At 37.8% G+C, this 13,335-nt stretch overlaps 1 protein-coding gene across 1 annotated transcript; it reads right to left on the reverse strand.

Annotated features, from left to right (window-relative positions):
- Positions 1 to 5,791: 5,791 nt before the first annotated feature.
- Positions 5,792 to 8,857, reverse strand: LOC136028768 (zinc finger protein OZF-like). Its single transcript, XM_065706669.1, has one exon. It carries the CDS (start codon positions 8,794 to 8,796, stop codon positions 7,390 to 7,392), a length of 1,407 nt encoding a protein of 468 aa, XP_065562741.1. The 5' UTR covers positions 8,797 to 8,857; the 3' UTR covers positions 5,792 to 7,389.
- Positions 8,858 to 13,335: the final 4,478 nt, after the last annotated feature.

Raw genomic sequence — 13,335 nt, forward strand, 5'->3', positions numbered from 1 at the left:
TCGTACTGCTTCTATTTCTACATGTGTAGAATGGGATCGTGAACAAAGTTACAACACAATTGATCTATTGCCGTATGTTATAGACCGGGACACCGGGACACAAGGAATATAAATGACGACCGGGACACTCAAATATAAATTACAGACCGGGACACCGGGACACAAATGACAAGCGGGACACAGGGAATATAAATGAAGACCGGGACACTCAAAGAGAAATTACAGACGGAGACACCGGGACACAAATGACGACCGGGACACAGGGACACAACTACAACGGGGACGCCGGAAGGGCACATGGGGGATAAATAAATGACGACGGGGTCACAGGGAATATTCGATTAGCAATTACCATCAACAAAGCCCAAGGGCAATCATTAGAAAAATGCGGTATAGATCTGAATACGGATTGTTTTCCCAAGGACAATTATATGTTGCATGTTCAAGAGTCGGTAAACCTGACAATCTATTTATATGCACAGACAATGGGACAGCGAAGAATATTTCATATTCGCAAGTTTTACGTGGTTAAAAACATATATATATCTATCTATATTCACAGGTGGGACACAGGGACACAACTGCAATGGCGCGTAACTAATATGGCGCGTAGCGACTTACGCGCGCGGGTGGGCTTAGGGGGCGCGAAGCGCCCCCACCAACTAGGTGTTGGTGTGGCGCGAAGCGCCACACCAACAGCTTGTACGTAATAAAAACATGAGAATACAAAAGTTCGTTACGTAGGCTAATTTATAAGTTACGTCTATCTTTTACAAATAAAAACATTCGTAAAAAATTAAAAGTTCTAGTTGCCTTTAAAAAATCGGAGGGCAACTAGGCTTCCTCTCCCGCTCTTTTTTTCTCAAAATCATTCGATCAAAACTATGAGAAAGCCATTTAGCCAAAAAAAAAATAAATACGCAAATTTCGTTTTAATTATTCCTCTGCGGAGAGCCAAAATCAAAACATGCATTGATTCAAAAACGTTCAGAAATTAAATATAAAAAAAAAACAATTTTTTTAACTGAAAGTAAGGAGCGATATTAAAACTTAAAACGAACAGAAATTACTTCGTATATGAAAGGGGCTGCTTCCTAATAAACGCCCCGCTCTTTACGCTAAAGTTTTTTACTGTTTTAAAAAGAAGAGTCGACAGAAAGAGTCAAACTTTAGCGTAAAGAGCAGGGCGTTGATGAGGAAGCAGCCCGTTTTTTATACGAAGTATCTTCTGTTCGTTTTAAGTTTTAATGTCGCTCCCTGCTTTCAGTTAAAAAACTTGTTTTTTTAATTTAATGTCAAAAAGAAATTATCCTAATATGTTACCAAAAATGGAACACCAGGACTAAACACTGGAGCAACGCAAAACCAGGCTTGTGGCTCAAAGAGAAAGGGCCACACTAAAAACTAAAAAAGAAAAAAAAAACTAAAATATGACGTCAAAAAAAAAAAAAAAAACTAAAGAAAGGAAAAAACTGTAATAAAAGATTAAAAAAAGGGAACTCTAGAGCAAGCAAAACCAGGCTTGCGGCTCAAAGAGAAAGGGCTAGATTAGGAATGTCCAATTTACGTCATCAATTCGATCCAAAAATGACACTGCGTTGCCGGGACCCAGAACACAAGGGACAATGAGAATCCATATATAGAAGCCTGCCGCGTGCCATGCTGGGGCCCACGGAGCCGGTGGCAAAGCAACCAGAACCCAGCACTGCCTTACAGACCGGGACACAAATGACAACCGGGACACAGGAAATATAAATGACGACCGGGACACGGAATATAAATGACGACCAGGATATATATAATGACGATGGGGACACAGGGAAAATTCGATTAGCAATCACGATCAATCACAAGGGCCATCATTAGTCAATCATGTATCTAGGACTCGTGTTTTTTTTCCCACCAAGTTTCATCCCGATCCCTCCACTCTAAGTGTTTTCCAAGTTTTAGGTTTCCCCCTCCCAACTCCCCCCCCCCAATGTCACCAGATCCGGTCGGGATTTAAAATAAGAGCTCTAAGACACGATATCCTTCTAAACATCAATTTTCAGTGAGATCCGATCGCCCGTTCGTAAGTTGAAAATACCTCATTTTTTCTAATTTTTATGAATTACACCCCGCCCCCCCCCCCAACTACCCCAAAGAGAGCGAATCAGTTCCGATTATGTCAATCATGTGTCTGGAACTAGCGCTTATTTTTCCCATCAAGTTTCATCCCGATCCCTCCACTCTAAGTGTTTTCCAAGATTTTAGGTTTCCCCCCTCCAACTCCCCCAATGTCATCAGATCCGGTCGGGATTTAAAATAAGAGCTCTGAGACACAATATCATTCCAAACATCAAATTTCATTGAGATCCGATCGTAAGTTGAAAATACCTCATTTTTTCTAATTTTTAAGAGTTACTCCCCCCACAACTACCCCAAAAAGAGCGAATCAGTTCCGATTATGTCAATCATGTATCTGGGACTTGCGCTTATTTTTTCCATCAAGTTTCATCCCGATCCCTCCACTCTTAAGTGGTTTCCAAGATTTTAGGTTTCCCCCCTCCAACTCCCCCCAATGTCATCAGATCCGGTCGGAATTTAAAACAGTAGCTCTGAGACACAAAAACATTCGAAACATCAAATTTCATTTAGATCCAATCACCAGCTCATAAGTTAAAAATACTTCATTTTTTCTGTTTTTTCCGAATTAACCGCCCCCCCCCAGATTGTCAAATCGGGAAAACGACTATTTCTAATTTAATCTGGTCCGGTCCCTGATACGCTTGCCAAATTTCATCGTCCTAGCTTACCTGGAAGTGCCTAAAGTAGCAAAACCGGGACCGACAGACAGACAGACAGACCGACAGAATTGGCGATTGCTATATGTCACTTGGTTAATACCAAGTGCCATAAAAACTAAACAAGAGCTAAGAGCTCATATGGCACTTGTGACGAGGTCGGAAGAGCCGAGAGCTCATATGGTACGAGGTCGGAAGAGCCAAGAGCTCATTTGGCACTTCCAAGTCCCCGCCCCCCAACTGCCCAAGATTTCCGGTCCCCCCAACTGCCCCCCCCAATTACGCTTGATCTAGTTGAGATTTAAAATAAGATATCGGAGTTACGAGGTCCTTCTAAATATGAAGTTTCATGAAGATCCGATCACTCCTTCGTAAGTTAAAAATACGTTATTTTTCTTATTTTTCAGAATTACCCCCCCCCCCCCCGCAATTGAGCGGATCCGTTCCAATTATGTAAATTACGTATGCAAGACTTTTGCTTATTTTTCCAACCAAGTTTCATCCCAATCCCTCCAATCTAAGCGTTTCCCATCATTTTAGGTCTCCCCACCCCAAACTTCCCCCAATGTCACCAGATCCGGTCAGGATTTAAAATAAGAGCTTTGAGCCACGATATCCTTCTAAAAATCAAATTTCATGGAGATCCAATCACCCGTTCGTAAGTTAAAAATACCTCATTTTTTTTAATTTTTCAGAATTAACCCCCCCCCCAACTACCCAAAAGAGAGCGGATCCGTTCTGTTTATGTCAATCATCTATCTAGGACTTGTGTTTATTTTTCCCACCATGTTTCATCCCGATCCCTCCACTCTAAGTGTTTTCCAAGTTTTAGGTTTCCCCCTCCCAACTCCCCGCCCCCATCACCAGATCCGGTCGGGATTTAAAATAAGAGCTCTAAGACACGATATCCTTCTAAACATCAAATTTCATTGAGATCCGATCACCCGTTCGAAAGTTGAAAATACCTCATTTTTCTAATTTTTAAGACTTACTCCCCCCCCCCAACTACCCCAAAGAGAGCAAATAAGTTCTGATTATGTCAATCATGTATCTGGGACTTGCGCTTATTTTTCCCATCAAGTTTCATCCCGATCCCTCTACTCTAAGTGTTTTCCAAGATTTTAGGTTTCCCCCCTCCAACTCCCCCCAATGTCATCAGACCCAGTCGGGATTTAAAATAAGAGCTCTGAGACACAATATCATTTCAAACATCAAATTTCATTAAGATCCAATCACCCGCTCATAAGTTAAAAATACTTCATTTTTTCTATTTTTCCGAATTAACCGGTCCCTACTCCCCTCCCCCCAGATGGTCAAATCGGGAAAACGACTATTTCTAATTTAATCTGGTCCGGTCCCTGATACGCTTGCCAAATTTCATCGTCCTAGCTTACCTGGAAGTGCCTAAAGTAGCAAAACCGGGACTTTTGGTTTTCCCCCTCCAACTCCCCCCAATGTCATCAGATCCGGTCGGGATTTAAAATAAGAGCTCTAAGACACAATATCATTCCAAACATCAAATTTCATTAAGATCCAAATACCCGCTGATAAGTTAAAAATACTTCCTTTTTTCTATTTTTTGCGAATTAACCGGGCCCCCACTCCCCCCCAGATGGTCAAATCGGGAAAACGACTATTTCTAATTTAATCTGGTCCGGTCCCTGATACGCTTGCCAAATTTCATCGTCCTAGCTTACCTGGAAGTGCCTAAAGTAGCAAAACCGGGACCGACAGACCGACAGACAGACCGACAGAATTGGCGACTGCTATATGTCACTTGGTTAATACCAAGTGCCATAAAAACCTACAAAACTAAAAAAAGAAAAACAATTAATGCATTTTTTTATGTTTGAGGGTTAAAACTAAATAGAAAAAAAAACTAAAAAAAAAGAAAAAACTAAAAAAGGAAAAAAAACTAAAAAAACAAAAAATAAAAAAAAGAGAAAAACTAAACTAAAAAAAAAAATATAAAAAAACAAAAAAAAGAGAAAAAAACTAAAAAAGAAAAAAAACTAAAAAGAAACAAGAGCTAAGAGCTCATATGGCACTTGTGACGAGGTCGGAAGAGCCAAGAGCTAAGAGCTCATATGGTATGAGCTCTAGCAAAATTCTAAGAATCAATAGATTACTATAAAAGGAAAATCAGAGGCTTAATGTCGGTCGGGATTTAAAATAAGAGCTCTGAGTCACGAGGTTAAGCTAAATATCAAAATTCACTAAGATCCGATCACCCACTCGCAAGTTAAAAATACCCCAATTTTTCTAATTTTTCCTCTCCCTTCAGCCCCCCAGATGTTCGAATCGGGGGAACGACTTTATCGAGTCAATTTGTACAGCTCCCTGACATGCCTACCAATTTTCATCGTCCTAGCACGTCCAGAAGCACCAAACTCACCAAAGCACTGAACCCCACCACCTAACTCCACCAAAGATAGCGGATCCGGTCCGGTTATGTCAGTCACCTTTCTTGGACTTGTGCTTATTCTGTCCACCAAGTTTCATCCTGATCTCTCCGCGAATATACAACATTCTTTGCTGTCCCATTGTCTGTGCATATAAATAGATTTTCAGGTTTACCAACTCTTGAACATGCAACATATAATTTTCCATGGGAAAAACAATCCGTATTCAGATCTACACCTCATAATTCTAATGATTGCCCTTTGAGCTTTGTTGATGGTGATTGCTAATCGAACATTCCCTGTGTCCCCGTCGTCATTTATATATCCCCCTGTGCCCCCCCGGCGTCCCCGTTGTAGTTGTGTCCCTGTGTCCCGGTCGTCATTTATATTCCCTGTGTCCCGGTCATCATTTGTGTCCCGGTGTCCCAGTCTGTAATTTCTCTTTGAGTGTCCCGGTCGTCATTTATATTCCCCTTATCCCGGTGTCCCGGTCGTCATTTGTGTCCCGGTGTCCCGGTCTTTATATACATTCGTTTTTGAATTGGTATATGATGAAATAAATTTTTTGTTTTTTTTTTTCTTTTTTTCTTTTTAGTTTTTTTTTGTTTTTATCTTTTTTTAGCTTTTTTAGTTTTTTTTCTTTTCCTTGTTTCTTTTCCAATGAAAATATCCCTTGTTTTGATTCCTTAATCCCTTATGTTTTTTTTTCTTCCGTTTTTGTCGAGTCATGTTTAGCTAGTGAGGTCTTTGAACATATTAAGAATAGTAGCCTACTCAGAAACTTTTAAAATACTATATTTTGATTTAATGACCCTTTTTCATTTTTCATGTTCACGTTTATAGACAAGAAGACAAAATCTAATTCTATATCTTATAGCTCTTTGTGTTAGAACACAAGGGACAATGAGAATCTATATATAGAAGCCTGCCGCGTGTCATGCTGGGGCCCAGCGGCGAAGCCACCCGACCGGGACACTCAAAGAGAAATTACAGCACTCTAAGCATTTTCTAAGATTTTAAGTTCCGCCCTTTCAACTGCTTCACTGGATCCGGTCAGGACATAAAATAAGAGCTTTGAGACATGATATCCTTCCAAGCATCAAATTTTATTAAGATCCGATCACTCCTTTGTAAGTTAAAAATACCTCATTTTTCGAATTTTTCAGAATTAACCCCTCCCCCCCAACAGAGCAAATCTGTTAAATCTAAAAGGGTAATTAAATCCCTAAATTCATATGCTCAAAAAATCTTTAGGATTAGTGGAAAATAATCGTGCTAAAATAGTGATAAAATGGTTGGATTTGGCTTGAGGGGGAAAATTCGCAGGCATGCATATATTGATTTTCGTTGTAAAATAGCATACTACAAATGAGTCACCTTTGTTTGCTACTCTTTCCTCGAGAAAATGGAGGGCTTCCGAGGAAATGCATATAACATTGAAAGGTCCCAATGACCAATGGTCGATAGACAACTTGCAATATGTTTTACCTAAGGTCGATGATGTATTTACAATTTTACACCTTTAAAGTGATAATAGTATGCATAGAAGCAGATTTTTTGTCGAAATATTTATTTTATTTTAAATTTCGTGTTTTATTCTTTACAAAAGGCACTAGATATAGTGACTTCCTTTAGAATGAGTCCTTAAACAACTCTTTATGTTCCAGTGCCCCGCTAGTAGGAGAGAAAAAAATTGAAAAAGGACAAATCAGTGCTACGCTTGCAAAAAAGTGATTTCCCTTGTTTTCCGAGCCAGAGGACTGTAATTTCCTGTGCTTTTTGGCAATGGCGATTCTAATGGTGACTTTTGATTTCGATCCGATATATTGTCAAAACAATTGATTATAGGGTACTATGTGTCGAGGTCCTTTCTTTACTAGGCACAATAGTAGACATTGGCGAGATCACTATAATTTTTGGAGGGTTTCTCCCTCTTTTTCAAAAAGTTGGCGTGTTTTTCAGGCTCATATATATTATTGAGTAAATATAGGAAAAAATCAAATAAAAGCAGAGCTACATTAAATCCAAAGACGAATGAAGGTTAAATTATAAAATTTAGTTGAAACTTAAAACAATCCAAAATTTAAATGAATCAGATGTCAATTTTGAAAAAAAGATAAATCAGTAGGGATAACACCTCGTATCACTTTTTAATTCTTCAAATTCATATGGTTTTTCATCAGCGTGGGTTTTCATATGCTTAGTTAAATTGTTCTTGATAGAAAATTTCTTTTTGCATGCTTGTGAGTTCTCATATGCTTAGCCATATTGGACTTAGAAGAAAATTTCATTTTGCATGTTTCACATCCATAGGGTTTTTCACCAGTGTGCGTTCTCATATGCTCAGTCAAAACAAACTTCGAAGAAAATTTTTTTTTGCATGTTTCACATTCATATGGTTTTTCACCAGTGTGCGTTCTCATATGGTCAGTCAAAACAAACTTTCTGGAAAATTTCTTTTTGCATGTTTCACATTCATATGGTTTTTCACCAGTGTGCGTTCTCATATGGTCAGTCAAAAAAAACTTTCTGGAAAATTTCTTTTTGCATGTTTCACATTCATATGGTTTTTCTCCACTGTGAATTCTCATATGACTAGCCAAATAGGACTTGGTAGAAAATTTCTTTTTGCATGTTTCACATTCATATGGTTTATCTCCACTGTGAGTTCTCATATGCTTAGCCAAATTGGACTTGAAAGAAAATTCCATTTTGCATGTTTCACATCCATAGGGTTTTTCACCAGTGTGCGTTCTCATATGCTCAGTCAAAACAAACTTCGAAGAAAATTTTTTTTTGCATGTTTCACATTCATATGGTTTTTCTCCACTGTGAATTGTCATATGCAGAGCCAAATGGGACTTTCTAGAAAATTTACTTTTGCATGTCTCACATTCATATGGTTTTTCACCAGTGTGCGTTCTCATATGGTCAGTCAAAACAAACTTTCTGGAAAATTTCTTTTTGCATGTTTCACATTCATAAGGTTTTTCTCCACTGTGAATTCTCATATGACTAGCCAAATAGGACCTGGTAGAAAATTTCTTTTTGCATGTTTCACATTCATATGGTTTTTCTCCACTGTGAATTGTCATATGCAGAGCCAAATGGGACTTTCTAGAAAATTTACTTTTGCATGTCTCACATTCATATGGTTTTTCACCAGTGTGCGTTCTCATATGGTCAGTCAAAACAAACTTTCTGGAAAATTTCTTTTTGCATGTTTCACATTCATATGGTTTTTCTCCACTGTGAATTCTCATATGACTAGCCAAATAGGACCTGGTAGAAAATTTCTTTTTGCATGTTTCACATTCATATGGTTTTTCTCCACTGTGAATTCTCATATGCACAGCCAAATGGGACTTCGAAGAAAACTTCTTTTTGCATTCTTCACATTCATAGTATTTTTTTCCATTTTGAGTCCTCATATCCCTAGCCAATCTGTGCTTCAAAGGAATTTGTTTTTCGCAGTCCAGTTGTAAGTCTTCTTGGTATGTAAAATCGGTCACTCCAGTCATAAGCTGGGAATCTGGGTCAAGATCAAAGTTTCCAGAACTTAGTGCCATATCACAATGCTGGCTGTTTATATTTGTACTTGTTATTAGCATACTTATATTACTACTTGCTTTTCAAATGTAGACTGATGGATCTTCCTAGACAACCCTTGTTTTTTATGCTATGAATGACGTCACTGAAATAGATTATGGTATAAATTTTTATATGACGTCATTTAAATTTTATCCCAATTCATTAAGAATGACCCCTGAATCACAAAAGCCGTAGAAAAAAATAGTTGAAATTACTAAAAATACTTTAGCGTAAAGAGCTAGGTATCATAAGGAGGTGAGCCCCTTATATGGGTAATAATTTCTGTTTGTTTTAAGTTTTATTGCTGTTCCTTACTTCCAGCTGAAAAAGCTTTTTCACATTTATTTTTTATTTTTTTTTTAAATAATGCTAGTAAATCCTGCTCTCCCTTCATGGAAGTTTTCTTCTCCCATGACAAATTCTCGATGGAAAGTTTCCCCAGCATATCCCCCTCTTCTCAACCCCTCCCCCCAACCAAAAAAATCCTCCTGAAAACGCCTGTATACTTCCCAATAACCTTTACTATATGTAAGCACATGTCAAAGTTTGTAACTTGTTGCCCCTCCCACGGGGACTGTGGGGGAGTAAGTCGTCCCCAAAGACATAGTTATAAGGTTTTTCGACTACGCTGAATAAAATGGCTATCTCAGAATTTTGATCCGTTGACTTTGGGAAAATAATTAGCGTGGGAGGGGGCCTAGGTGCCCTCCAATTTTTTTGGTCACTTAAAAAGGGCACTAGAACTTTTCATTTCCATTAGAATGAGCCCTCTTGCAACATTCTAGGACAACTGGGTCGATACGATCACCCCTGGAAAAAAAACAAAAAAAACAAAAAAACAAATAAACACGCATCCGTGATCTGCCTTCTGGCAAAAAATGCAAAATTCCACATTTTTGTAGATAGGAGCTCGAAACTTCTACAGTAGGGTTCTCTGATACGCTGAATCTGATGGTGTGATTTTCGTTAAGATTCTATGACTTTTAGGGGGTGTTTCCCCCTATTTTCTAAAATAACGCAAATTTTCTCAGGCTCGTAACTTTTGATGGGTAAGACTAAAGTTGATGAAACTTATATATTTAAAACCAGCATTAAAATGCAATTCTTTTGATATAGGTATTGGTATCAAAATTCCATTTTTTAGAGTTTTGGTTTCTATTGACCCGGGTCGCTCCTTACTACAGTTCGTTACCACGAACTGTTTGATTATTATTATTATTTCTTTTTTTAACCTGACATTCACGAAGCTTGAAAGGTAAGCAGGCATGACGTATGCAAGATTCCATTTCAGACAATTTGCTCGTTTAGGTGTCAGTAATGATTTTTACTTTTCTCTGAAATAAAGGTTTTGAAAACATTTCTAAAATTTAATATCCGTTCATTTTTTAATAAACATAGTTTTATTACTTATTAAAATTTGGAGTATTTGGAAAGATTTTCTGCTTAAGAACCATTGCTGGATTACTATCAAGGCCGTATTCAGGGGAGGGGATGGGGGATTTGACCCTCCCCCCGCCCAAAATATTTTTCTGACTCATGAAAACGTAATGAGAATGGGTAAAACCCATTTTTGATGCGTTTTTCAAAAAGTTCTTTTTTTGTAAGCCCGCCAAACAAAAATCCTGGGTACAGCCATGATTAGAATTTAAATTGTAAAAAAAAAAAAAAAAAAAAAAAAAAAAAAAAAAAAAAAAAAAAAAAAATGAGTGTCCATGTAGAATTTTCTATAAAGGTCTAGGCCCTTCCCCCTCAGATAATTCCTTCTCCGTGGAAAATCCACTGCACCCGCGAAAAAAATCCCTCAGAAAATTTTCCTCCACGGAAAACTCCCCCTCGGAAAATTCGCTCACAGAAATTTTCCTCCGGGTAACCTCCCTCCCATATTCCTCCTGTATAATTTCGGATGTTTGCTAAGAGGGAAATTGAAAGTTCTACTTACCTGTCAAACAGTTCGTGGTAACGAACTGTAGTAAGGAGCGACCTGGCTCAATAGTAACCGAAACTCTAAAAATGGAATTTTGATACCAATAGTTAAATCAAAAGAATTGCATTTTAATGCTGATTTTAAATATATAAGTTTCATCAAGATTAGTCTTACCCATCAAAAGTTACGAGCCTGAGAAAAATTGCCTCATTTTAGAAAATAGGGGGAACCATCCCCTAAAAGTCGTATGATCTTAACGAAAATCACACCATCAGATTCAGCGTATCAGAGAATCCTATTGTAGAAGTTTCAAGCCCCTATATACAAAAATGTGGAATTTCGCATTTTTTGCCAGAAGACAAATCACGGATGCGTGTTTTTTTTTTAGGGGTGACCGTATCGACTCAGTGGTCCTAGAATGTCGCAAAAGGGCTCATTCTAATGGAAATTAAAAGTTCTAGTGCCCTTTTTAAGTAACCAAAAAAATTGGAGGGCACCTAGGCCCCCTCCCACGCTCATTTTTCCTCCCACGTAACCGGATCAAAATTCTGAGATAGCCATTTTATTCACCATAGTCGAAAAACCTAATAACTATGTCTTTGGGGACGACTTACTCCGCCAAAGTCCCCGTGGGAGGGGCTGCAAGTTACAAACTTTGACCTGTGTTTACATATAGTAATGGTTACTGGGAAGTGTACAGACGTTTTCAGGGTGATTTTTTTGTTGGGGGGGGGGGGGGTTGAGGGGAGGGGTTACGTGGGAGGATCTCTTATGGAGGAACTTCTCATGGGGGAAGAGACTTTCAATGGAGGGGGCGCAGGATTTTCTAGCATTATTTGAAAAACAATGAAAAAATAAATATGAAAAATTTTTTTCTACTGGAAGTGAGGAGCAGCATTAAAACTGAAAATGAACAAACATTATAGTGCATATGAGGGGTTTACCTCCTCGTAATATCTCGCTCTTTACGCTAAAGTATTTTTAGGAATTACAACTACTTATTCTACGGCCTTTGTGATTTAGGGGTCATTCTTAAGGAATTGGGACAAAATTTAAGCTTTAATGTAAAGAGCGAGGCATCGACGAGGGGTAAGCCCCATCATATACGCAATAAAAACATACGAATACAGAAGTTCGCTACGTAATTTAATTCGTAAGTTACGTATAATTTTCACTTATGTAAACGTTCGTAAAAAATTTAAAGTTAATGCCTTTTTAAGTAATCAAAAAATTGTAGGGCAACTAGGCCTCCTCCCTCGCTCCTTTTTTCTCAAAATCTTCCGATTAAAACTATGAAAAAGCCATTTAGCCAAAAAAAAATTAATATGCAAATTTAGTTTTAATTATTTATGTGCGGAGAGCCAGGATCAAAATGTGCATGAATTCAAAAATGTTCAAAAATTAAGCAAAAAAACAAGTTTTTTAAAGTGAAAGTAAGGAGCGACATTAAAACTTAAAACGAACAGAAATTACTCCGTATATGAAAGGGGCTTTTCCTCTTCAACGCCCCGCTCTTTACGCTAAAGTTTTTTACTGTTTAAAAAGTAGAGTTAAGAGTCTCGGCGTCCCGGGTGTAAGAGTCCACATGTCCTGGTCACGTTATATTCTTCACCTCATTAATCAGACCATTTCCATCTCGGGTAAAATACTGATGGTAAAATGAATTATGTTTAAAATAACTTGTAAAAACTTCAGGTCCTAAATTATTCAAGCACTGAAAAACAAAAATGCCTATCTGTGTATCCCTAATTTGACCTATATTCAATAAATTTAACTTTTAAATATACTTAACGTACTATCGGTTCCTCGGTCATAATTTCCCATAATCCGAACAGCTTTATTTCGCTGTAACTGTACTCTGTTACAATTTGCGTAAAAAATACTCGCCCATACTATACATCCATAATTAATAGAAGACGATACTAACGAATGGTACAATTACAGCGTTACTTTAGTAAATCTTTCGACTATGTTGAACAAAATGGTGAGCTCAAAATTTTTGATCGAACAACTTTAAAAAAAACTGGTGTGGGGGGATAGCTTCCCTCCAGTATTGTGGTGAATAAGAAGAAGGCTTATTCAAGAAAATGTTTTAAGTTCTATGCCCTTTTCACCAATAAAGGGAGATCTTTGCAAAATCATTAAAAATAAGTAGAAGGATGCAAAATACGGTGGCTTGAGCTGCCTTGGAGTATCACGATCTAATAATGAAATGGAAAGTTCCGCTGTTCAAATAAAAACAATGACAAATTTTAGTTTATACGGTATTTTTGTAAGAAAATGATTGAAAATTCTTTAGAAGGGATAGTGTGGGCCACAGGGTGCCACGGGGCATCCAAATAATGCCAAGGTGGCGTGAAATTTCTTGGAATATCTCATTATAGCAATAAAATGGAAAGTCTTACTGTTTATATAAAAAAAAATTTCAATTTTAGTTTATATGGTTATTTTTGTGGGAAAATGGTTGAAAATGCTTTAGAAGGATTAGTGTGTGCCACGGGGCAGTCAAATAATACCAAGGTGGAGCGAAATTCCTTGGACTATTACGTTATAGCAATAAAATGTTAAGTCCTGCTGTCATTTAAAAACAATGATCAATTCAGTACTGCTCAAAAGAGCAGTACTTTAGTAACTC

Source organism: Artemia franciscana, chromosome 7, assembly GCF_032884065.1.
Source record: "Artemia franciscana chromosome 7, ASM3288406v1, whole genome shotgun sequence".
Lineage (NCBI taxonomy): Eukaryota > Metazoa > Arthropoda > Branchiopoda > Anostraca > Artemiidae > Artemia > Artemia franciscana.